The 23,321-nt window shown below is 36.0% G+C and overlaps 1 protein-coding gene across 1 annotated transcript in view; it reads left to right on the top strand.

Annotated features, from left to right (window-relative positions):
- The window catches only part of LOC137968216 (collagen alpha-2(I) chain-like), a 163,162-nt gene that overhangs the window by 53,363 nt on the left and 86,478 nt on the right, over window positions 1–23,321 (top strand). The window contains exons 10-16 of the mRNA XM_068814834.1: window positions 2,198–2,266; window positions 4,206–4,250; window positions 5,284–5,337; window positions 6,095–6,148; window positions 6,701–6,754; window positions 6,864–6,917; window positions 7,432–7,485. Of these exons, the coding sequence (XP_068670935.1) occupies window positions 2,198–2,266; window positions 4,206–4,250; window positions 5,284–5,337; window positions 6,095–6,148; window positions 6,701–6,754; window positions 6,864–6,917; window positions 7,432–7,485 (384 nt within the window). The remainder of the gene's footprint in view (window positions 1–2,197; window positions 2,267–4,205; window positions 4,251–5,283; window positions 5,338–6,094; window positions 6,149–6,700; window positions 6,755–6,863; window positions 6,918–7,431; window positions 7,486–23,321) is intronic.

The raw sequence follows: 23,321 nt of genomic DNA, 5'->3' as shown, positions 1-23,321 counted from the left end.
TATAGTCAATAGGGACTTCTACGACGGCGACGTCGATGACAACGTCACAGGAAAATATGGCTTTGCACTGTCCCTAAGTCTTTCATGATTACCTTGTATCCCATCTCGTTCGCGTTACACGACGAGTAAAATAGAGCAAGAAACGTTCACGTTCTTAGGCTCAAACCTCAAGTTTGGCGTTTCAGGCCCCGTCCACACATATCCCGGTATTTTTGAGATGACGTTCTCGTTGCCGTCGCTGTCGTCATTAGGGAGCTTAAGATATTACGACGGCGACGGCAATATCAACGGCGCAAAACAATGATATCATTGGTTAAAAGAGCATAAATAATCGTGCTGCACGTGCAGCACGGATTTTAGCAAATGTATTTGCAGTCCTCTGCATGAAGACGTGAAATCACCAGATTTGAGGTTTTGAGGACAAGGTGAGCACGCAACAGAGAATCCTTCTTTCTCTATTTTCACTCTGAAACGGCTCATACCTATTTTGTGTTTAGAACAGAGTATATGGAAACACGGCTGTGACATCACACGGATTTTGATTGGTTATGTAGTCAGACGCGCGTTTTGATTGGCTGGTTGGAAATATGAGCGTGTCAGGGTTTGAGCTAGGATTTGATTACTAAGGGAAAGTTTGTCCCTTTGGCTAAAATTGTGTGGGGCATTTTCATTTTTAAGGGGACAGTCAATTTTTTTTTCAGTTTTCTTACGTTCAAACATGGAAACAGGCAGGCCAACAAAAGCATTTTTTATTTATACCTGTTATTTAAAGAACGACAAAACTTTTCAAATTACAGGACATGTTTCGACAGCAATTTCTGTCATCTTCAGTTGATTAATGTACAAAGCGTTAAGTTGAATTTATAAGTCGGAAAAAGTGCTAATTATACCTGTTACTTGTAATTAAAATTAATACAAACAAAAAATGTTAAGGAAATGGTGTCAAGACTTTTTTTGTTAATATTTAAACCAAGAATCAATGACTAAGCTTTGTACACGTACTCTAGATTTTTACACAAAAATAGCGGAACATCGCCTCCTTTTCAAAGTGTAGCCAAGTGTGATTTCGAAACCAAGTTTTCTAGAAAGATCGCGAACGCGTTGGTTTCCTTGGGCCTTCATCTGTTTCTTTCTCTGTTCTTTTTCTGAATTTTTTTCTCTGATTCAATCTGGCTTCCATTTAAAGCGACAAAGCTGTCTATTGTACGAATACGTTGTCACTGTGACACTTTAATTCCCAGATGCGTCACGCTTGGTTGAGCATGAGACCTACATGTTAAGTAGAGCGTGACTGAAAAGTAAACGCGCGATAAAATTCCTCCCACGGTTTGTGTTTCAGCTTGTAATTTTTGTACTGAACTGTATTTCTTCCTGTGTGCTTCCTTCTGAGTTCCCCCCCCCCCTCCCCCCAGTTTTTGAAGGGAAAAAAAATTGTCTTCTTGGCCGTTTTTTTAAGGGACAATTTCAATATCAGCCCGGGATTGGCGCAATGGCGCGGCCTGGCTCAAACCCCGGCTTGTATCAAGAAAATCTGTTTCAATCAAGAAGTAAAACAAAACAGCATTTACCTTTATTTGTCAAATTATCTTTGAGGAATATTTTACAAAAGCAATAGAGGACTTTTTTCCCGTGTTTCCATAGTCTCATCTAAACACTCGGAGAATTTGGGAGAATTCTCGACAGTTGTACAAACCCTCGACTTCGTCTTGGGTTTGCATAACTGTCTCGAATTCTCCCAACTCCCCCTCGTGTTTAGATGAGGCTATGGAAACAAGGAAAACGTCCTCTATTGCTTAATTGTTTTTGTGGCGTCGTCGATGTGGTAGCCGTCCACCAAGGTGCAGGATTGTAGAAAACACACATTGTATCATGCCTGTTCCTTTAAAAGCTCAATTAACTTTCCACTCAGTTTACGGTTGTGAACCGTACAATTTAAAAAAATCGATTCAAATCAAACGAAGACCTCATACTCTATAGGTACATCATGTGAAGCAATGCTTGAAGGGCTTCTGCATTATCCTTGATCAAGGATAATGTGAGCTGCAGAAAACCAAACGTATAACTTTGATAGTTTTTTTCTTCAGATCCTGGAAGAAATGGCTATTATTTTAATCAAATTTTGGCTCTTGGAATCATCATTCATTTGAAACAACTCAACAAGTAGTAAAACGCTAAACTATGCATTTTCTGTTTGAAGATTCGCTCTCAGGATTCCAAAGGACCTTCGGGATCGATTCGGCAAATTAAAGGACCACCTGGAGATTCTGTAAGTACACTCGTAAATACTCTGTTTCTTTGGCCATCTTTGCTTAATCAAGAGTAAGACTCTAACAGCGGTGACAAACAATGTAAAATTAGAGACACTGTTGATTCGGCAAGTACAAAACACAGGCCTCAGTTTTACTAATACAGAAACAAACCTTGACATTCGTTAAAGCTAACCTTAGGCCTAATTATATAATTAGACCTAAACAAGTGTTTTTAGGCCAAAGGTTAGCTTTAATGAATGTTTAAGGTTTGTTTCTGCGTGGTAAAACAGAGACCTGTGACCTGAGACAAGTATTTTGTACCTGCCACTGTTGATTGAAAATTTGAAACAATTAATTAGTTACAACTGTACTTATGGTGCATGTAGTTCAAAATTGAAGTTTACCGTGATGATCACTTCTGAGGATATACGTCGAAGCGTATGAAACGTGAAGTAAATAATTTCAAACAATGCCCTTGTTTATATTGTTTGTCACCCCTGTTTGCGCCTTATACTCGTGTCACATGAAGTGACCACACGTTGGAAACTTGCATTACCCAATTTATAGCCTTGTACTCGTTATCGCTTTTACTCGTCAGCTCGGGAAGGCAGCTGATGCAATTTAATTAAATAAGATAGTTACGCGAGCATCGATCTTGTTCTACTATCGTATTTTTCTTCATCCATCTGTCACAACTAAGAGTAGGGCACGTAGTTCCCGGTGTTGTTGTCTGTCTTCTGTTGAGTATCATGGGTGGTAGGGTAAAAAAAGGGGCCACAGTAATTGGTGCAAGCTGTTGTGGCGCTCTGCCAGCTTGACTGGCAAAGTCTGTAAATCAAATCAAAAAAAAAAATCAAATCAACTACTAGTTTTAAAAGCGTGTGGAACTGAATAAAAGATTCCATGTTTAACATCTGATTACGGACAGTTTTCAAAAGTTACATAGAAACTTATGGCGTTCAAGCAATTTGCTTTCATCAAGTTTGTTAACCCAAATGTAATTACCGTATTATATGTAATCACATGGGCCCGAGGGTAATTAAGGATTAATTCCACGCGTATCTTCAAAGTTTTCACAAAAATTGCTCGAGTCGCGACGAGGAAAATTTGTACAACTTTGAAAATACAAGTGAAATTAATTCTCATTTTCACGAGGGCACATTACGATGACATGTTTATCACATTCAGGGCAACATTATTGAGGGAACCCCGTTTAGTGCTTCGACAAATGACAACCTACAAGCTCCCATTCGGATAAAGTTCAATTCAATAAGTAGTTGCTGTCAACAGAAATAGCTCTTAAAATGTATTTTATAGTGTGAACAAAAAAGTAGTTTAACCTGGAAGAATTCGAAGATTCTCTTGTAACTTCGCTTGCTCTGGATAAGCAACTGTTGACCGATCAGGATCAAGGAATCATGCCCTCTTGATTATCAAAAGTGCCCTCGTGATTAAGGAAAATGCATTCCGTCTCAGCCAATGAGCATTCAGTAATTTTGTCCCGTATGTGATAAACACTCATAAAAGTACACCACAGCCCGCGACTTGGATCTCACAACTCCCGTATTTCTCTTCTGACTGAGCATGATTAATCGTTGTCCCAGGCCATCTTTGTTTAGAACGGTTTCCCTTGCGACCGGGTGCTAACTTTTCATGTGCATGTGCATAAATTATCTTTGAACTACGTTTAACATTCGTGCATTCCGGGACAACTTGTCTGCAACTCTGAACTGAGTTTTGTACCTTAACTCCTCTAGGGTTAATTCTCGATGAGCAGAGTAATCACAAGCTTCTTAACTGGAATTCAACCTTAATCGGGAAAGCTGTAGGATTATTTGTTTTCGATCCAGAGCATTGATTTATTTCTGTTTTAGAAGAGTATTAACCATTTACGACAAGCATGATATGCCTAAGAAAACCGATTAACAACATAATTTGAATTTTTTCCCCGCGTAGGGTCCTCCAGGAAGAGCAGGTTTGCCTGGTAATCGAGGACCAGAGGTATGCAGTGCATAAGTATTACTTGATGCTGATAATGGTGATAATATTAATGAGGCCCTGTTATTAGGGTTTTAGGAATGACTGACGAAAAAATAGTAGGGATAAGGAATAACCGAGATAGTTTTAGGGATAGCAGAATATAGCTTTGATTTCTCAATTATCATACTTTTGGTCACTTTTGCTGAGGATATACATCACTGGCGACTGGTAATGAACAGTAACGGGTGATTTATCATTCCATGTCCAAGATTTACTCCCAGGCTCATTAATTCAATCAACCGCTAGTGCCTTGGGGTGAAACTGTAGAGTTTTCGTATAATTATGCAGTATTAGGTAATCTTTTAAAAAAGGGTTTTTTGTTTGTTTGTTTGTTTGTTTGTCTTTTTTTTTTTGGGGGGGGGGGGAGGGTGTAGCGATGGCACATTGATGAGACCACTCGCCTCCCACCAATGTGGCCCGGTTTCGATTCCCAGTCTCGGCGTCATATGTGAGTTGAGTTTGTTGGTTCTCTACTCTGCACTGAGAGGTTTATCTCCGGGTACTCCGGTTTTCCCTCTTTTCAAAAACCAACATGTGACTTGATTTGCGTTAATTGTTAATTTCAGTTGACAGTTGCCCCGATTAGTGCTTCAACGCTAGAACGACTTGACACTTAAATAAAGTTCCTTTCCTTTACGCTTTAAAATTGCCACTTATTGTTAAAATTCCAAAGATGAGTAATTTCAGCTCGGGATAACAATCTCGTGATTCAAGGGATAACGGACAACTGTCCCCTGAATTTTACGGATAAGAGATGACTAACTCCCCCCCTCCCCTCCCTTAGCGGGGCCTCAATAATGGAAGAGAAAGATCATCAAGTGACAAATTATCCAACAAAAACATTCACAATGCAGAGTGAATTGGAAAACGTTTGGTTTTATTATGACATTTCTTATGATATTCATAGGTTACAACTATTAACAATGATTATATTTATTTTTTCATTGTCTTTGTTCCACCTGTCACACCAATTCATTTTTTTTCTTGATTACAGGGACTTCGCGGCGAAACAGGGGAGACGGGTCTAGTTGGAGCTACTGGAGACCCAGTAAGTCACGTCTGACTAATTTCTCGTTACAGTAACCACTAGTTAATCAAGGATACAGGCCATGCATGAGAATTAAGTCAAAAGATCTCTCAATATAGAATTTCCTGATTTAAAAAAAAAAAAATTCTCCTTATGAAAGGTAAAACAAATGTTGAGAGAATATAAATTTCGATAGTGGAGCTTAAGGGGAAAAGAAATTTAAAGAACAACCCACCAGAAGTACGAATATCCATGTACGTCACCAGTTTTGTTTAGGAGAATTCAAATCATGAACTCTTGCCTACTGCAAACGTCCTAGGAGTTTACAGCGATTACCAGTCACACGCGCCCCTCAACGACTTTTTTTCATTTTTCGAAACTGAATTGGGGTGGAGGTCAATTAAATGTTTCCATGACGAATTCGACTGCCATCAAGTAAACAGGACTATATTGTCATGGAAACATTTGATTGACGTCCATCAAATTTAGTTCCGGAAAATGAAAAAAAAAAAAACCTTTGCGGGGCACGTGTGACTGATAACCGCTGTAATACGTTTTAAAGCAACAAATGCAATTAAGAAGGCACCGATCGCATTAACGAATTTAGTCTTCTTTTAATCACATTAATCGATTGTTCATCAGTCCAGGCAGACTCCTTTTAGAGCTTTTATAGGTTCTGGTTGCATTTGTTGCCTGAATGTGTCTCTTACCTTTTGTTGTTTCAAATGTTAACAAAATTCTAATAGACGTACGTTTTGTGGAAATTTTGTTTTGATAGGGTCTCCAAGGTAACACGGGACCACGAGGAGAATTTGGTCGGAATGGAGCAGATGTAAGTTCTAATTCGTTCCCACGTCAACATATTTACTAAAAGTATATTGCGTTGAAAAGAAAGCTAACTTATGACAATATCTCTCAGATAGAAGGCTTGCCATGATTGGCAAATTTAGCAGGCTGTATTCTACAGTACGGCCAGCTTTACGGCCCGCAGAAGTTTGGAATTTTGATGCAACATTCTCTAGCAAGTTTTTCATGTCGTTTATGTCAAATAAACTTGTAAGACTGTTTGAACCTTACAAGCAACTATTTTAAAACGCCAAGAGGATTTATTAGTTTTATGCATGCCAATCATTTGTGGCAGTTTCGCTCTTGGGCCATAACTCAACGGAAAAAGACTCGGTCCGTAACTTACAGTACGGACCTCGAACTTGGTTACTGTGAGAGGTACGTACTTTTGATAAGATGTTTTTAGGAATGTTTGATGTCATGTACATCTTCATGTGATTTAATGAGGCGGTATTAAGAGGTGAAGTGGAGATGATTATCTTACAGAAGAGTTGAATGGTTGCCTTCAATAAGTATTGAGTAAACATTTCATCCGTAGGGTATACCGGGGAGTCCCGGAGAGGCAGGAGAACCTGGACTTGCAGGAGAACCGGTAAGCTATATTCCCAAGCATTTTATTAGACAAGCTGTGTTAATTTCGGTACTATAGAAATACACGGTTTCTTTAGTTGATTCCTAACCGTTGAAATCTCTGCTTCCAGGGTAGGCAGGGGGTCGCAGGCATGCGGGGTCTTCGAGGCTTCAAAGGAGACCGCGTAAGTATCCACGCTCTAATGGTAGCATTTAAATGTTCTTCTTATAGATTTCCACATGATCCTCGAAAACTCTTGCTAACTCAGATGTTTTATTGCCAAGAAAACAAAGATGTATAGCGATCCTGAAGTCTGGTGTATTTCCGTAGCAAGTTCCGTGCAGTCTATAACCTATTTATGCATTCACCGTTGCAGTGCTCCATTTTACGGGTATTTAATGCTATAGCTACACGGATCAGAGGAAAGTCGAAACAGACGTTGAAGTCACCGAGGATTGAACCGGGGACCTCTTGCTCCGAAAGCCTCGCACTAGCCAACTGAACCACGACTGCTCCTCAATGATTAAAAACTCCGAGTCATATGAGCCGGGATTAACAATGTGGACGTGCTGGGATGGAAAATTTTTCACTGACAGAAATATTTGCAACAGCAATATCAGCTTTTTGCTATAAAAAGTTCTTCAACAGATGTTCTTGATTTTGATGATCAGTAAAGCAAGGCTCTTACTTTTTTGCAGGGATCTCAAGGTGATCGCGGAGATCCTGGTGACGAAGGTGCAGCAGGTGAAACGGTAAAGAACCCGTTTTGCTAAAAAATATATATAGAGGATAATTAAACAGTGGCGAGAAGACATGAATTTTATGTTTGAGTGGCAAGAAGAAGACAAGATTCATATCTTCCAGCTATCGTGTAATTTTCTTGTCGTTATATTTAACAATTATTCGCCGAAGGCGAAGTGAATATTGATGAATGTTTACCGAGACGTAACTACGGGTGCTGTAGTCGGTAAAAATCACTGTCATCTCCATAGGGCTACAAACGCATTTGCGAACATTGGGCTACAAAACCACGATTTGCGATCAAAGGGCTACAAACGCATTTGCGATTAAGGGGCTACAAAACCACAAAGATTATCCAATCGAGCCCCAAAGGGGGCATAATTGCATAAAATACTAAAATTAGTCAAAATGTATTGTCAATTCTTCAATCAACTTACGTTTTTTCTCACTGATCTGTTCAAGAGCAGCTTCTTTATCGTTGTTAACATATCTTGCTGTCGTTTGGTAACGCTTGCCGAAGATTACATTATCATAATACAGATACTTTTTGTCTTCATTGTCTTTTATTTTTATTTTGTCATCCAATTTAGCAATACGCTCTTCTAACTGTTTTTGATTTTTTATTTCTACCTTGAATTGAACCTTTTTTGGTTTCAGAGGATTTGCTTTTACATTCAGCAATAATTCACCACATTTTGCAGCATAATCTTCTATGTAAGCATTTTCTATTTTTTCCAAACTTTTCTTGTCATTCGTTGGTGCTTTGACAACAAGTTCAATCACAGGCTTTTTCTTTCTGTATTTATATATTTGGCTTTTAGGGTCTTTCAGGTGACGATTTAATCGTGTTTCAAGCTCCTCGCATGTTGATCCAATGTAAACCTTATCATCAATAAGCACCTTGTATATTTTGCCCTCAGAATACAGACTGTTGAATTTGGCATTGGTTAATTCTAAAAATGGCATTTCACGAATTTTATATTTATTGTTTAATTTTGCGTTATTAAGATGTATGTATTCAAATTTGGTGGTTCTGCTCAAAGCTGTGTACAATAGTTTTTTATCCATTTTTTTAACATCATAGATATTGTAAGGTTCATTTATATCAGCTCCTTGGCATTTATGTACGGTTACACAAAAACTTGGTATGAAACACCTAGAAAACGTTTTGTAATCAAACTCTTCACCATTTATCCAAAAACAATCTTCAGAAACTTTTTCTACTAAAAACTCCATTGTATTAAATATTTTATGTTCCTTGATGTTATCAGTAGCAATAACAGGCATACCGGCACATACTTTATACGTTTCCTTTTTGTCATCGTATGTAAACTGAACATTTTCGTATTCTTTGCCTTCTACAAACTTGTCGCAACATTGTGTATTGACTCTGATCCTTGTTTTGTTCAAGAAACATATATTTTTAAACAACTTTTCATCAATCACATTGAAGTTTTTAGATATTTTACCCTTTTTCAAGAAACCATCAAGCACAATATGTGTTTTTTTGTCATAGCGACACGATTCCTCTATGTATTTCAATGTCACATTACGAGGACACATCTGTCTGACAGATACTGATTTAAGATAGTCATAAGATATACTACTGCCCGATTCAACAGGAGAGCATTGATTAGGATCACCAAACATAAAAACTTTTACACCATACAACAAGAAGGCCTTGTAAATCAGTGTTATCCACTTGTTAGGTACCATTGAAAATTCTTCAATAAACACAGTTTTGTCTTTCAAACTCTTGAGATTTGTCTCTACAGAACAGTTCCATTCATGAAAATAAGAATCAAATGTATGACAAATATCATCACCATCATATTCCATTTTTTTCAATCTATCTTTGACATTCTGGACAGCTTTGTTTGTCAAACTGAATACAATTGGCTCATCAGCTTTCATTACCATTTTACACAATTTAGTTGTTTTGCCACTTCCTGCTTGACCATTGTACATACACCCTTCACCTTTTTCCACTTTGTAAGAGTCATAATCCATGTTTTCTCTGTAATGGCGTTCAAAATAGCAAAGTGGGCTGTCTGTAACATAAGCTTTACCTATATTTTTAATGTTAAACTCAACATCCTTTTTATTCCTCAGCGCAACTTTGGGATTTGTGATAAATATACCATCTGTATTAAAAGCATATAACGCACTTTTATCGCCATAGCATTTACGAATGAGCTCTAAACACTTCAATATTGCTTGGGAAACAACAAATCTGTTTACACTAGTATTGTCAGAAAACATGCGCTCACATTTCTGTTCTTTGATCAAATAAATCTCGTTATAGCTGTCAATTACAATATTACGCCCTTCTTTGATACCCTGAGTCCAACAAGCCATTGCTGTATCATATTCAACACATGTAAAACCTGTATTTGTTCTGTTATATTTTCTTCCAAGATCGCCAATGAAACTGTTTGCTAATCGTTTGGCTTTGCTTTCTGAAAAAGTTTCGAATACATATTTTAAAAACGGCTTGAATGTATCAGGCTTGAGAGCTTTCTTAGAAATGATTTTGTATTTGATCTGTCCAACAGGCATGTTTAATTCGTCAACCAAATATGACACCAAAGCGTTGCTGTAAAAACCTGCTTCAATCAACAATGGTGTCCCATAATTATGCAACTCCGTTTCTTCGATGTAAAATTCACCACATAGTCTCAAATCGCTTTTGCAATAAAATGGCTCTACAACATCATGAATACTGTAGACTGGTATTGGCATAGCATTGTTCAATAAAACATTTGGATACGATTTAGATATGTCTATGTTGACAACATCATCGGGTATGTCTTCAGTTGTACACCATTGCAATGCTCTTGGATAAAAATCGTCAAGCATATCACGTGTATGCACATTATATGTCGATTGCGGTAAATAACCACACAATTGTTTAAACAGAGCTGAAGCCAAACCCGTGTAAGTTTGATTAACCCACATAAAGTCATGAGTTTTATACAAACCATACAAATGATCGCAAATGGATTTTCTAATGTCATATTCGTCGTTCAAGAGAAACATGTTGTTCCTGTGATCTATGAAACCATCCAGTACCCCATTGTTGTTCCAATGCATGTATTCCACATAATAACAAGTGGAATTGATATATGCATCGATTGCTTGCATCATTTTAACATCTTCGGGCAAAACAATAATGTTGTCTTTTTTGTCTAATTCATAAATATCGTCAAATTTATCCAGTTTATACACAAATTCGTGATTTCTGGACCATTTCATGTCTGTCATGTGTTTTAACAAGTTATCGCAGCCTCCTTGATTTGCTTTGGCTGCTGTAAGTTTCAATTTTTCGTCTGTAATAGGATAACAATGATGGTCTTTGACAATGTAAACAAGTGAAACGTCGATATTGTGCTTTCTCGTATGTGATTTGAATTTCCTGTATGTACTGTCATATGCATGTATTGACACATTCGAATGGCAATTCTTAGCCCAATCAATCAGTTCTTTTGTTGTCATTCTTGGTGGATCGGCGCAATATTTGAAGATCTCATTTTTTAATTTTTTATAATCATATGTTTTAAAACCATTTTTGCCACGAACTTGATCCCAAACATAATCAATCACGCAACTATTTGAACCATATGATTTTGGTTTTCTTTGACCACTTAACAAATATGATTCTAACTTTAAACCAGCCATGAAATGGTGGGCAAAAAATTGTGGATCATGTGTCACTACTCTACCACCTATTTCTGTGATTACTTCAGCTGATAAAGGTGTGAAATTGTTGGTCAATAATGTGTACAAGAAGAATTTATACATGTCTTCAAGGCTTAATTTTGGAACAACAACCATGAATGGACCAAAAGTTTTATTTATTATTTTATCTGTGACTTCGTTTTCAAAAGTAACAAACACCGTGACAGAAACACGCATTCGTCTGCCTCCAATACTGTCTAAACGTTGTTCAAACAGTAATGCAAATGGTGATTGTTTATTTGTGTAAGGACCAGCCATTTTCATTTCTTGTTTTCTGTAACGTTTGAGAGAAACTCTGATTTTTTCGTATATTAATTTTTCATTCATGCTACTATTACTTGAGATAATATTTTGCATTACTATATATTTATACATAGGTAATATTTCTTTAAGTCAAAATATGGTGCGTTTGAAGTTTAACACATACTTAGTGTATGCATTGAACTTGTAAGAAAAATAAATTAGCTGCTGTTTTCATGTTCATCATAAATATATCCTGTATTATAAGTGAATGAATTTTTGAAATGTTTTTTTGTTTTGAGATGATTATGTTTACCAGCTAGTGTGTAGTTTTTACCATTGTTGCATATTTTGCAATACCACTCTTTATGCAACATGTAAGCATTTTTATTTCGTCTTCTCTCTTCAGGAGTATAAAATCTGGGGCGCCCGACTGGTCTTCGTTCTTCCATATAATATACCTATATATATTTTTTTATATGTCTTTTCTCATACCACTTTTTCTATCCAAACCAAGTCTGCGGAAAAACTCATCTTTTTCATTTTCACTGTCTGATTCTGATTCAGGTTCATCTGGTTTGTATTTACTGAAAGCTTGTGCTATGTCTTGCAACATGTTGTCATCGATATCAATTGGCCGCATAACATAGCTGTTTATTCCGTCCGTCACTTTGACCATCAACGTTTCATTGGCATCTACCAATTTCAATTTAACTGGCGGATGTATGACAGACAATACATTTGAATCAATTAAATCTTCCAAAAAATCTTTCAATGAAGGATCGCTAATCACACAAGAAATAAAAGCATTGAATTTCGATTCTGGGTTCATATAATATATGTTTAGATTTTATTTTTTATGTAGTTTGTATCAATTTCAATGGTTCCAAAAAATCACTATGTCTTTTGAACAAATGAAACAAAAAATCCATTTTGGTCTCAATGTTGTGAAACATTTCACTGATTTCCTTTTTTGGTCCACCTTTTTCCAATGCTTTCAGCAACAATGGCAACCCTTTTGTCATGTTATAATGCATGTAAGCCGCATTTTTTGTCACGACGTCACAAATCATTTCTGTCACCACTTTTCTCACAATCATGGTGTCGACTATATTGCTTCCTTTAAAGGTCATATACTAATATATCACATTTTATTTTCATATATATCTGTTATGTTTTTTACTTTTTAAATGTGCGTATTTGCTGCTTTTCATCACAAACTTTCTACAATCATCACAATACCATCTGTTGGGTAAAATTGTGGTGGGCGCTTCTTCGTCTTCTGATTCGTTGGGTTCATAATTAAGCAAATAGTTGAAAGACAACAAGAGTATTCCTTCCTTTTTGTTTTTTGCTTGGATTGACCAAGGATAAAGCACATCGTGGTTTTTACGCCATTTGACATGAGTAGCGAATTTTTTGGCCATTGCGCCATAGTCGATTTTATATCCTGGAAAGTAGATCTTCATTTTGTGTTTAACCTTATTCATATCTTCTAAAAACGAATGCCAGATTATCAACTTGTATCTTTGCGAATCATTCATACTCTATGTTCAGAAATTATATTTATGTAGATTCGTCCACGTCCGATGTCTCAGATTCCTGCGAACTGCAGCAGCTTTCTTCAGATTCACTTTCTTGCGACGGCAACCAATCGGTGTCAGAACCAGAGTCTTGATCGCTCTCATAATAGAAACCAAACTTTTCTTCATTTTCAAACTTGTCCATATAATATAAGTATATATTTTTATTTTTTATATCAATTTGGGTGCGTTTGTTTCACCACAATTCATATGTTTTCAATGTCTTTCAATGGTACCCAACTATTGAAATCATCACTGTATCCCTTCCATTTCACTAGAGCTTGTTTCTTCTTATAGTCCCTCCGAATTACTTTATCAATACGAAAAATATCCTGCTTCGCTTTTAATAATTCAGGTTCATAAAAACTCCCTTGAATGTCTTCACCTCTGAGATCTTTTAGTTTGTATGTTATTGGATTAGTGTATTGGATCTTATCAACTGTAAACACTTCTTCGGTCCAATTTGGTGTGTAACCCTTGTCAAACACATTCCGTTTATACTTCGATATTCGAACCTTATCACCAACCTTGAATTTTGGTTTTTGTTTCAATGTTTCTGTATCACCATATAGATTGAAGTAAACGGTTCCTTCATTCCTCTTGTTAGATGCTTCAACGGGTGTCATCTTTATGCTTGAATGTTTTGTATTATTATACTGTTTTACTAGTTTGGGCAGCATGTCTAAATACTGTGTATTACCTTGAACAGTGAACTGTTTCCACATTTTGGATTTGATTGTCCTATTCCACCTTTCAACCACTGAGGATTTCTCCTCATTTTCAGTGGAGTACATATGTATTCCATTTTTCTCTAATAAGTCCTTCAAGTGTTTGTTATAGAACTCCTTTCCCTTATCAACCCATAAATATTGTGGTCTTCTGCCTTCCTTGAATATTGTTTTAAATGCTTCAGTGACAGATTCACCTTTCTTATCCTTCAATGGGACAATCCAACCGTATTTGCTGAAAACATCAATGACCATAAGAAGATACCGATAACCTTTATTCCATTTGCTAAACTGTTGCATTTCAACTAGATCACTTGCCCATATTTCATCGATATGATTTACGATTACACGCCGCCGAGTAAAGTTGCGTCTTATAGATGCATGTAATTCATCTGCTAATTTTTCTTGCCAGTTACCCGACGGCTTTTTCCGTTTTTTGAAACTCCAAGACCTAGTTTCTGCTTTGTATTGATAACATTTCTTGCCAACCAATGCCCCCATTGTCTTTCATTATACGGTACGTTGTCTAAAGCTTGGACCATTTTCCTATCTGCTTTGTTTTTACATTTCCTATCATCCTTACATACTGAATAATCAACATCGTGTTGCATTGCTATTGCATCAGTTTTTCCAGTGGGCATATCATATATTTCCAATATTTGACCAGTTTTTGGGTCATACTTCAGTTGATTTTCTAAATCATTATAAGGTCCGGTGTAATGATGCCCAGGTAATGTCCATCCGCCTTTTGGTTTCGGTAATTTACCAATAGCTTTGTGAATGTCAACAGCACCGCCATCAAGATCTTTTCTGTTTGTTGTGTATTTTTTATTCGGTCTTATTTTTGTTGACAATTGATTGAGAGCTTCTGATCCCACTTTATGAAGTAGAGGATTCATTTTTCTCAAACCATAATCGATTGCTTTTTTCTGCAATTTTGGGTCTCTCATCAATTCGGAACCATAATATCTACCCATTTCAACGGCTTTTTTGCCAAGATAAGGTACTCCTTTAGTTAAAAATAATTCTGTTCCAGTATTAGCAATATCACTGAGTAAGCCCGCTCCCAACGGGCTGATTAGTTTCCCTGTTGTTTAACAAATTTGGTCTTTGTAATACCACATTCAGCACAAGTGCAAAAGAACATTAGTCTGCCATTTTTAGCTGTTTTGTAACCTGAAGGTTCAACACATTCAGTCACTTTCTTTTGTTTAACACAATATGATTTCATAATATATATAAGTTAGATATTTCTGAAATAACGTTGGATAAATCTCTCATTTTTCATTGTATCATTTATGTCGAACACTTGTAATAAATCATAATACGAATTACCCTTATTCATTTCATTTAGAAAGTATAAACAGAAATACCCACAAGTTGTTGTTTGTATGTTTTGTATCTGATTGTTTTGATGTAACAAAGTGAGATTTTTCTTTTTGGCATGATTTACAATCTCTTGAAATGGGGGCATACCAAACGAATCGAAATAATTTATTACATTATCTTTGACATAAGTGGCTACCCAGTGAGATCCTGACATATAAGCTGGTTCAAGATTGTAAATAAATAACGCCTGTTTATGGTTGTGTGGAACATTTTCATCTCTTGACAGTACATCATTTATTGGTATATTCAAATATTTGCACCATTTCATTAGATCGTGGTTGGATATAGGTATGTTTTTATGAAATTTTGGTTTTACAATATTGCCCCCAAAATGGGTATGCCATTGAATGGACTGTTTTTTCCCAATAGTAACCCTTTTCCTTTTTTGGTTGAGGATGTTTTTTTTTTTCTACCATTACCAGTCACATATGGCGGATAACTATAAAATGGAGGGGGCATTCCCATTCTAGGTGCTCCTTCACCATGCAATCTTGGTCTACCTATCCTCGGTGCTCCTCTTCCCGTTAGCTTTTTGACAAGATTCAGAGCCAAAGGTATTCCAACGCTGGCTAACAGAGTGCCTAAAAATCCACCTGATTGTGTTTTGGTTGGTTGTATATGTACACCAGAACCTGTTTGAGCTGCATTGATGATGTCTCTTTGCTGTTTTGTAGTGAACATGTTCAGATATGGCATTAGTTTGTTGATCGCCTGGAAAGGTATCATCATGGGTAATGGCATAGCACCACCTTTTTGACCAGATCCTAACAATTTTTTAGCTCCGGCTTCTGCTAAACCACCAAGAGCACTCAACCCAAGGGTTTTACCAATTGCTGGTAGAGCTCTCATACCAAGTGACAATACGGTGCTCAAAAGACTTCCGCCCACTTGTTTTCTGATATTGGTCTTAGCAAGCTTAATGTCCATTCCTTTGTTCAATTGTCGATTTTTTTGCAATCTTTTTTTCACCGTTGCTGGAACATAAAGAGTGTCGTTTCCACTAAGAGAATCATTTGCCAGTCTCAGAACTATCGTTTCCCTTTTATGGAAAGCATTGCTCAGATTCTTTTTTTGATTATCTGACAGTCTTACGTTTATTTGATGAAGTTCAGTCATATAATATATGTTACATAATTCCAGTCACAAAACATATACAAATAAATATGTGTCATTCATGGGATTAAACTATAACCAATTCATTACCCACCTTGTCAATAACAACCGACTCTTCGTACAATACAACTGCATGGACATTGAAATCTGCTGCACTGTTGGCATTGAGTTTGTACCTAAAAATCAACTGTTTAGGGTCTCTTGTTACTTTCTCTGCCTGATATGACAGATCAAAATAGATCAGTGAATACAGGCTGTTATAATTGGCAAGATTCAACTGGGTTCCGGTGTTGTAATCATTTTTTCGCATTGCATAAGACATCAGATCATTGAATATTCTCACTTTGCTTTCACTGTCATATTCTGTTTCTGGGTAGAAAACACCATTGCCATATTCGAGTCTGCATGTTGTCAAATAACTGTTTGCGTTTGCTTCATTTAGTTTGAAGGTGTCGAATAGATATGGATTTTGAGTTGCAACTCCGGTTTTAGCCCGTTGTAAATAAACGAAAATTGCTTTGACATTGTCAATACTGGAAGAAATCTGAAAAAAACCACTAACTCTAGCTGGTGCTGACACTGCATATAGTTCACGCTGATATGTCCATTTGTCCTGTTTCAAAAAAGAACTGACAAACTGGTCATACAGACTGTCTTTTGGAGTCAGTTTTGGAACCCATAGTAGAAATCTGTTAATCACTACTCTTCCGGCATCTGCTGCTGCTGCCCTATTGATGAGTTCATTGTCGTTCTGGAGATTCAAATTGAATTGCAACTGCATAGGAACCAACATTTTGTCCTGCAACTCTTCAAAAAAACTGTAACGATTGAGAGGTATGATCAAATTCACATCTTTTGCTCCTCCTGTTCCATCATTATTGGTAGCTTGTGTAAGCACTCTTCTAGATTCATATCCTGAATTAGTATTGGCTGTCGTACCATCTGTGTCTAAATACCAAAAACTGTTTTTACCGACTGATCTGCTGTAATCATCAGAATATTCCAACAGATTCTTCACAAAAGTGACCTTATGTAGATTGTCAGTATCATAAACAATTTTCCCAGCACTTTTAATCATCATATGTGCAATCAATGAATGAGATCCATTTATCACCGTTATTCTATCGGCTGCTGCATAACCAGCTCCATCTGCTATTTTTTGTAACTGGAATTGAACCTCGAAATAAGCATTGTACCAATCATAGAAAGAACTCCGGTCGTTGATGGTGAATCTATAACCGTTCTTTTCTTGATGTTGATTATTTCCAGGGGCTCGGATTACATCATCAAGTTGAAATCGCACTAACTCATTTCTTTGCAATAATTCACTTGTTCTAAAAGCCATTTATACTATTGTATTATATAATTTTGCTGTCATGTTATTTATTTGAAAAATCTACGCCTTCTTCCAGATCCGGATATCAATCTATTTAGTATCATATCAGTACTTTCATCTTGTTGTTTAATGGATGAAGATGGGGCTATTGCCCTTTGTGCCGTCGCTCCTTTTCTCAAATTTGCTAATTTTTTCATTATTAGGTCTCCTGACTTTTCTGCCACCGTCTTGCCAATTTTATCACCTGCATGGGAAACCCCTGATTCTAATGCCTTCTTTGCTATTGGCTTAGCAAATTTCTTGAAAACAGACGATGCCACACTCTTCAATGGTTTAAAAATGTTGTCTAAGATAAGCCCAGACCCTTTATGTTGAAATACAAATTTACCAAGTTTTGGGTGGTAAAACCTCTTAAATTCATACGGTTTCATTATACTGTTACATTAGATACTTTTTAAAATCAGCGAAAAAGACGTATCTGCTCCATTCAGATCCACTAATCTTCTTTTTCCATCTGTTATCATGATTCTGATTGATGAAATTGTAGTTTTGTTCACAGGATTAAATGTAACTCTTTGTGGTTCGAGGGTGAAGGAGTAACTTGGTCGTAGTACACTGGTTGAAAATGAATAAATGATGTCTGTTTCTTCGCCGTCAACTAAACTTTCGTTTACCAAATCGCAATGAATATTGAGTACGTCTGTGTCTTGACTGAGATTTGGCACTCTTGGTCCAATATGCGTTCCACTTGCTAATATCTTTTTGTCGAAACCGATCAGTTCATTAAAATTACTTGCTGACAAATCAAGCCGGTAATTATCAGCCAATACAACCGTGACTCTGAATGTTGTGTCATCAAATACAAGATTGATTGGATCCTTTTCGTCCTTTTTCGGTACATTTTTTTTAATATATGCATCAAAGTCCGTATAATTCCATACCCCAGCTGGAAAGGTAATGTCCTTAAAAGTTGAACCATTATCGGAGCTATATTTGATTAATTGATTTTTGTACCCAGCATTGACATTGAACCAAGTGAAAGACATGTTGATGACTCTGTTAAGACCGATAACGTATTGCTTGTTATTGTCTAGAGTTACAGGTCTGGTGAAATTTGTTGCAAAATCTTCTGGTTTATTGTTCCCTTGATTTTTCACACTGTAAGATGATAAAACTATCTCTCGTTCCATTATGTGATTAGGTTACATTAAATTTTGAAATATTGTTTGTATAATTTACCATATTGTGATCTATTGATTGACGACATTTTCAACAATGTGTCCAATATAGAAACACCCATATTTCGCATGTCAATGCTTGTATTGCCAGCCAATATCTCACCAATGATCAAATCCAATTTTTTTATGAGTTCTTTCGGTTTGTTAAAAAATATCACATTGCCACCTTTTTGTTTTTTCCTACCAGAACCTTGCATTGTTTTTATTTTTTTTTTATAATGTTTTATGTATTCGTTTAAAGTGGCTCTTGCGTTGTCTATTCTTTTGTATTCCTGTTGTTTTTGTGCTTCACCTATCAGTCCCTTATTATATCGAGTTGTCACTTGTGCTTTATAACCTTTCAATTGATTTCTTTTCACGTTAGCGTTATAAATGATCTTTTTGAGATATTTTGTGTTTTTTTGTTGAGTCATTTCTTGTTGATTTATTACCTTTTCAACCGAATCATAATTTGGCACACCAAGATCATTCAATATCTCATTGTCTATGTCTTCATCATCTAATGCATAATCGATATCTTCGTCGTCATCATATTCTGGTGGTTCTTCAGGAAAGTACTTAGGATCAACATACATCTCTTTTTTTCCTTCCAGAAGATCTTGTAAAGATTCTTCATATGTTGGAGGTTTTGGCACCAGTTGTTTTTCTTGCTGTGGTAAAACAGGTTGTTCAAATAGATCATCTAAACCCATGTCTGGAACTTCATCCTCTATATCAATGCCGTAATCAGGAACTTCTCCTTTCTTCAATGGTCGTTTTTTCCTTGGCAACCTTAGAACCTGATTACTATCAATAACATCATCTAATTTGCTTGTGATTGGTTGGAATACTTTTGAAAATCCCTGTTGACTGGTCTTCTGATCAATATCATGCTTTGTAATAGCATTATGGACATAATTAATCTTGTCCCCTAATTCAGATTTACTCTTTGCTAGTTCTTTCCACTTAAGTAAACTCATTTATTGTTATATTGTTACGTTACATAAAAATGGAAATTCATATATAAAAAATAACGTTTTACACTGTGTTGAACACCATGTTGAACACCATGTTATACACAACTTTATTGAAACAATGTAACGATTTAATATAAATGAAGATACCTAATTATGATACTGGCGACGATGTTGTCACAAACTTCACACAACTACATGATTTTATGCCTGATCGATGCTTCCGCATGCTCATTTGTGGACCTTCTGGTTCGGGAAAAACGAACACACTGATGTATATGATTCACAATCTGTTGTATTTTGATAAAATATACCTTTATGCAAAAAACTTAGAGCAGTCAAAGTATCGGAATCTCATGAAAGAGTTCGAACCATGGAGTGAAGAAGCTGGTTATGATATTATTGAAGCAAGCAATGATAAAATAATTCCTGTAAAAAATCTCAATGGTGACAATCAAAAAATTGTGATATTCGACGATTTTGTATGTGATAAAAACCAAAAACCGTTAGTTGACTATTTTATACAGGGGAGACATAAAAACTGCTGCGCCATATATTTGAGTCAAAGCTACTATAAGACACCAAAAGATATTAGATTAAACTGCTCACATTTTGCCATTTATGATTTTCCGAGTACTAATGAAAAAAGTCTCATATGTCGTGAAAACAATGTCTCAAAACAATTATACGAGAAAGCAACTAGAGACCCTTTTAATTTTATATATATTTACAAACCCAAGAAACAAGTAAAGAAGAATTTCGATGAAAAAATATAAACCAATTGTATATATGAGTTACTCAAATGGTAAATTACCTGAAGACACATATTCACATGAAAAAGTTATTGAAATAGTAAAAGGATTGCCTGGTGTTGGTTTCAAACTAACAGATGACGGTGATTATGATATGCAGAATAAAAAACTGAGAAATTTAGATTCACCTCAAACGAATGACGATGCAACTACTAAGAGTTATGTTGATAAAGAGGTTTCTGGGTGTTTGAAACTAGATGGGAGCAATGTAATGACTGGCGCCCTTAATATGGACAACAGACGTGTTGAAAACGTAGCCCCTGCTAGACATGGCCATAGTGACGCTGTCAGTAGTGAGCATCTACATAGCTTTTATTTTGAATTAAATACAAACGATGGAAAGATAGAAGCCCAAAATCCAATCGACATGAAAAATCAAAGAATCTTCGGAGTGAAAGACCCGATACTACATTCAGATGCTTCTAATAAATTTTACGTTGACAGCTCTTTTAATTTCAAAGCTGACAAAACGGAGCTGGCTAATTATTTGAAAAAAGATGGAAGTATTTCCGTAACTGGCAATTTTGACTTTGGAAATAATAAAATCAGCAATCTTGCTGAAGGCACTGGCAATTCTGACGCTGTTACAAAACACCAATTACAAACTGGTTTATCAACCAAACCGAATGTTAATCAGGTTGTGTTGCGAGATGGTACGCAAGCAATGACTGGAAATTTAAACATGTCACAAAAAAAAATCGTCAATCTTGCTGATCCAACGGGTTTGAATGATGCTACAGGAAAAGGTTACGTTGATCGATTATTTTTGGATGCACTTCGATTAGACGGTTCAGCCAAAATGACTGGCAATCTAGACATGAACAATAACAAGCTTGTCAATCTTGCTGATCCGACAGGTGTAAATGATGCCACAGGAAAAGGTTACGTTGATCGATTATTTTTGGATGCACTTCGATTAGACGGATCCTCTAAAATGACTGGAAATTTGGATATGTCTTTGAATAAAATAATAAATTGCGGACAACCAACCGGTGCTAGAGATGTGACAAACAAATCTTATGTCGATTCCGAGGTTGGAAAAACATTGAAATTGGATGGAAGCGGTGTAATGACTTCTGTTCTAGACATGAACAATCAACGAATAATAAATCTCGGAAACGCCACACATAATCAAGATGCCATCACTTTGAAGCAAGTGAATGACGGTATTGCAACTGTTTCTACCGAAAACAATAGATACACAGATGAACAAATAGAAAAAAATAAGAAATATGTAGACGACGAAATAGTGAAGAGTCACATAACCACACATACAAACAGAGAAAATGTGCTGAAATATGCTATGGATGATGGGGAATTTACAGAAGATTATGGAATACAGGATGCCAATTTAGTCAACTATAATGACTCACCACATAAAAACAACAAAAAAGCATTTTCATTCAATGTTCAAAAGGCAGCAGATGGTTCCAGTCTGTTTAAAGGACGATTCGATTTTAATCTATTCAAACTGATACGTGACAATTATAGCGATAAATATACTGTGTGTTTAGAAATATATTTCCTGAGAACCGGTTTCGATGTTGAGTTTAATTCATTGCAGGTTACTTTTGAAAAAAGAAACATGAACACCGATAGAACCACAACAGTCAAAACCAACACAGAGTATAAATATTATCGCTTTATCATGAACTTATCACCAGATGGTTCTTCACCAACTATCGAAAGACGGTTATATGTAACTGTTCAAGCAAATTATGACAATAGAAGCCCAACTCTTTTACCATTGTATGCCCTGATTTACGGTATAAAAGGCGAAGCAAAAAACAACCTTGATTTCACAATTTATGATTACAATTTGGCTTATGAGATTGTAAATGATCAATTTTTAATGCATGTGCCAATCAATATGAATGGTAACAAAATTTTAGGGTTATTTGATAAGATATTACCGTCTTACGCCTATGGAACCACTTTAGAATCATCACTGGGTTGTGATTTTAACATTTCTAGAACAGTACATCTAACATTTACCAAAATTTATATCGATAAAATAAAAATTTATGCTAAAAAAAGATATCCATCAGATTCGGATCACGATATTACTTTTTATGGAGACAATAGTGTATTTTACAACATAGATTTTTCAACAAGCAAAATACTTACTGTCAATATCAATCGATATTTTGAAAACATAACAAACATACGAATAAATTTTGAGGATGACGATGGGGATGGCGTAAGATCTTATGTTTACATTATACATTACAAAACATTACTGATTAATTGAATTATATAATGCAACAGTATATGACATTGTATGTAAAAAATTTAGATGGTACACATCTTCTTGACGATAATGGTGACAGAATTGAATACACCATTGACTATCACTCTGATGATGATTTTACCTATCAAGCTCAAGCTCAACTTTCAGTAAATGATGATGGACATATAGAAACTGACAAAAATCTCGTCGTTAAGGCTGCTACGGAAGATAACCATGTTGTCATAAAAAAACAACTTGATTTGAAGTTAGACAGATCGACTTTTATTATTTCGAACAGTCTACCTGGTATACCAGTGTTAGACAAAATCAGCATTGCATTAATTCCAGCTTTATCAGTAGTCACAGCCGATTCAAATGATAGAGTTAGTTCATGGATTGATCCTGTGAATAATATCGATTTTTCACAACAAACCAATTCAAAAAAGCCTCTTCTTCTGAGGGATTCATTGAAAAAACTGTTTTTTGT

Source organism: Montipora foliosa, chromosome 8 (assembly GCF_036669935.1).
Source record: "Montipora foliosa isolate CH-2021 chromosome 8, ASM3666993v2, whole genome shotgun sequence".
Classification (NCBI taxonomy): Eukaryota; Metazoa; Cnidaria; class Anthozoa; order Scleractinia; family Acroporidae; genus Montipora; species Montipora foliosa.
This window is presented reverse-complemented; position numbering and strand designations above follow the sequence as displayed.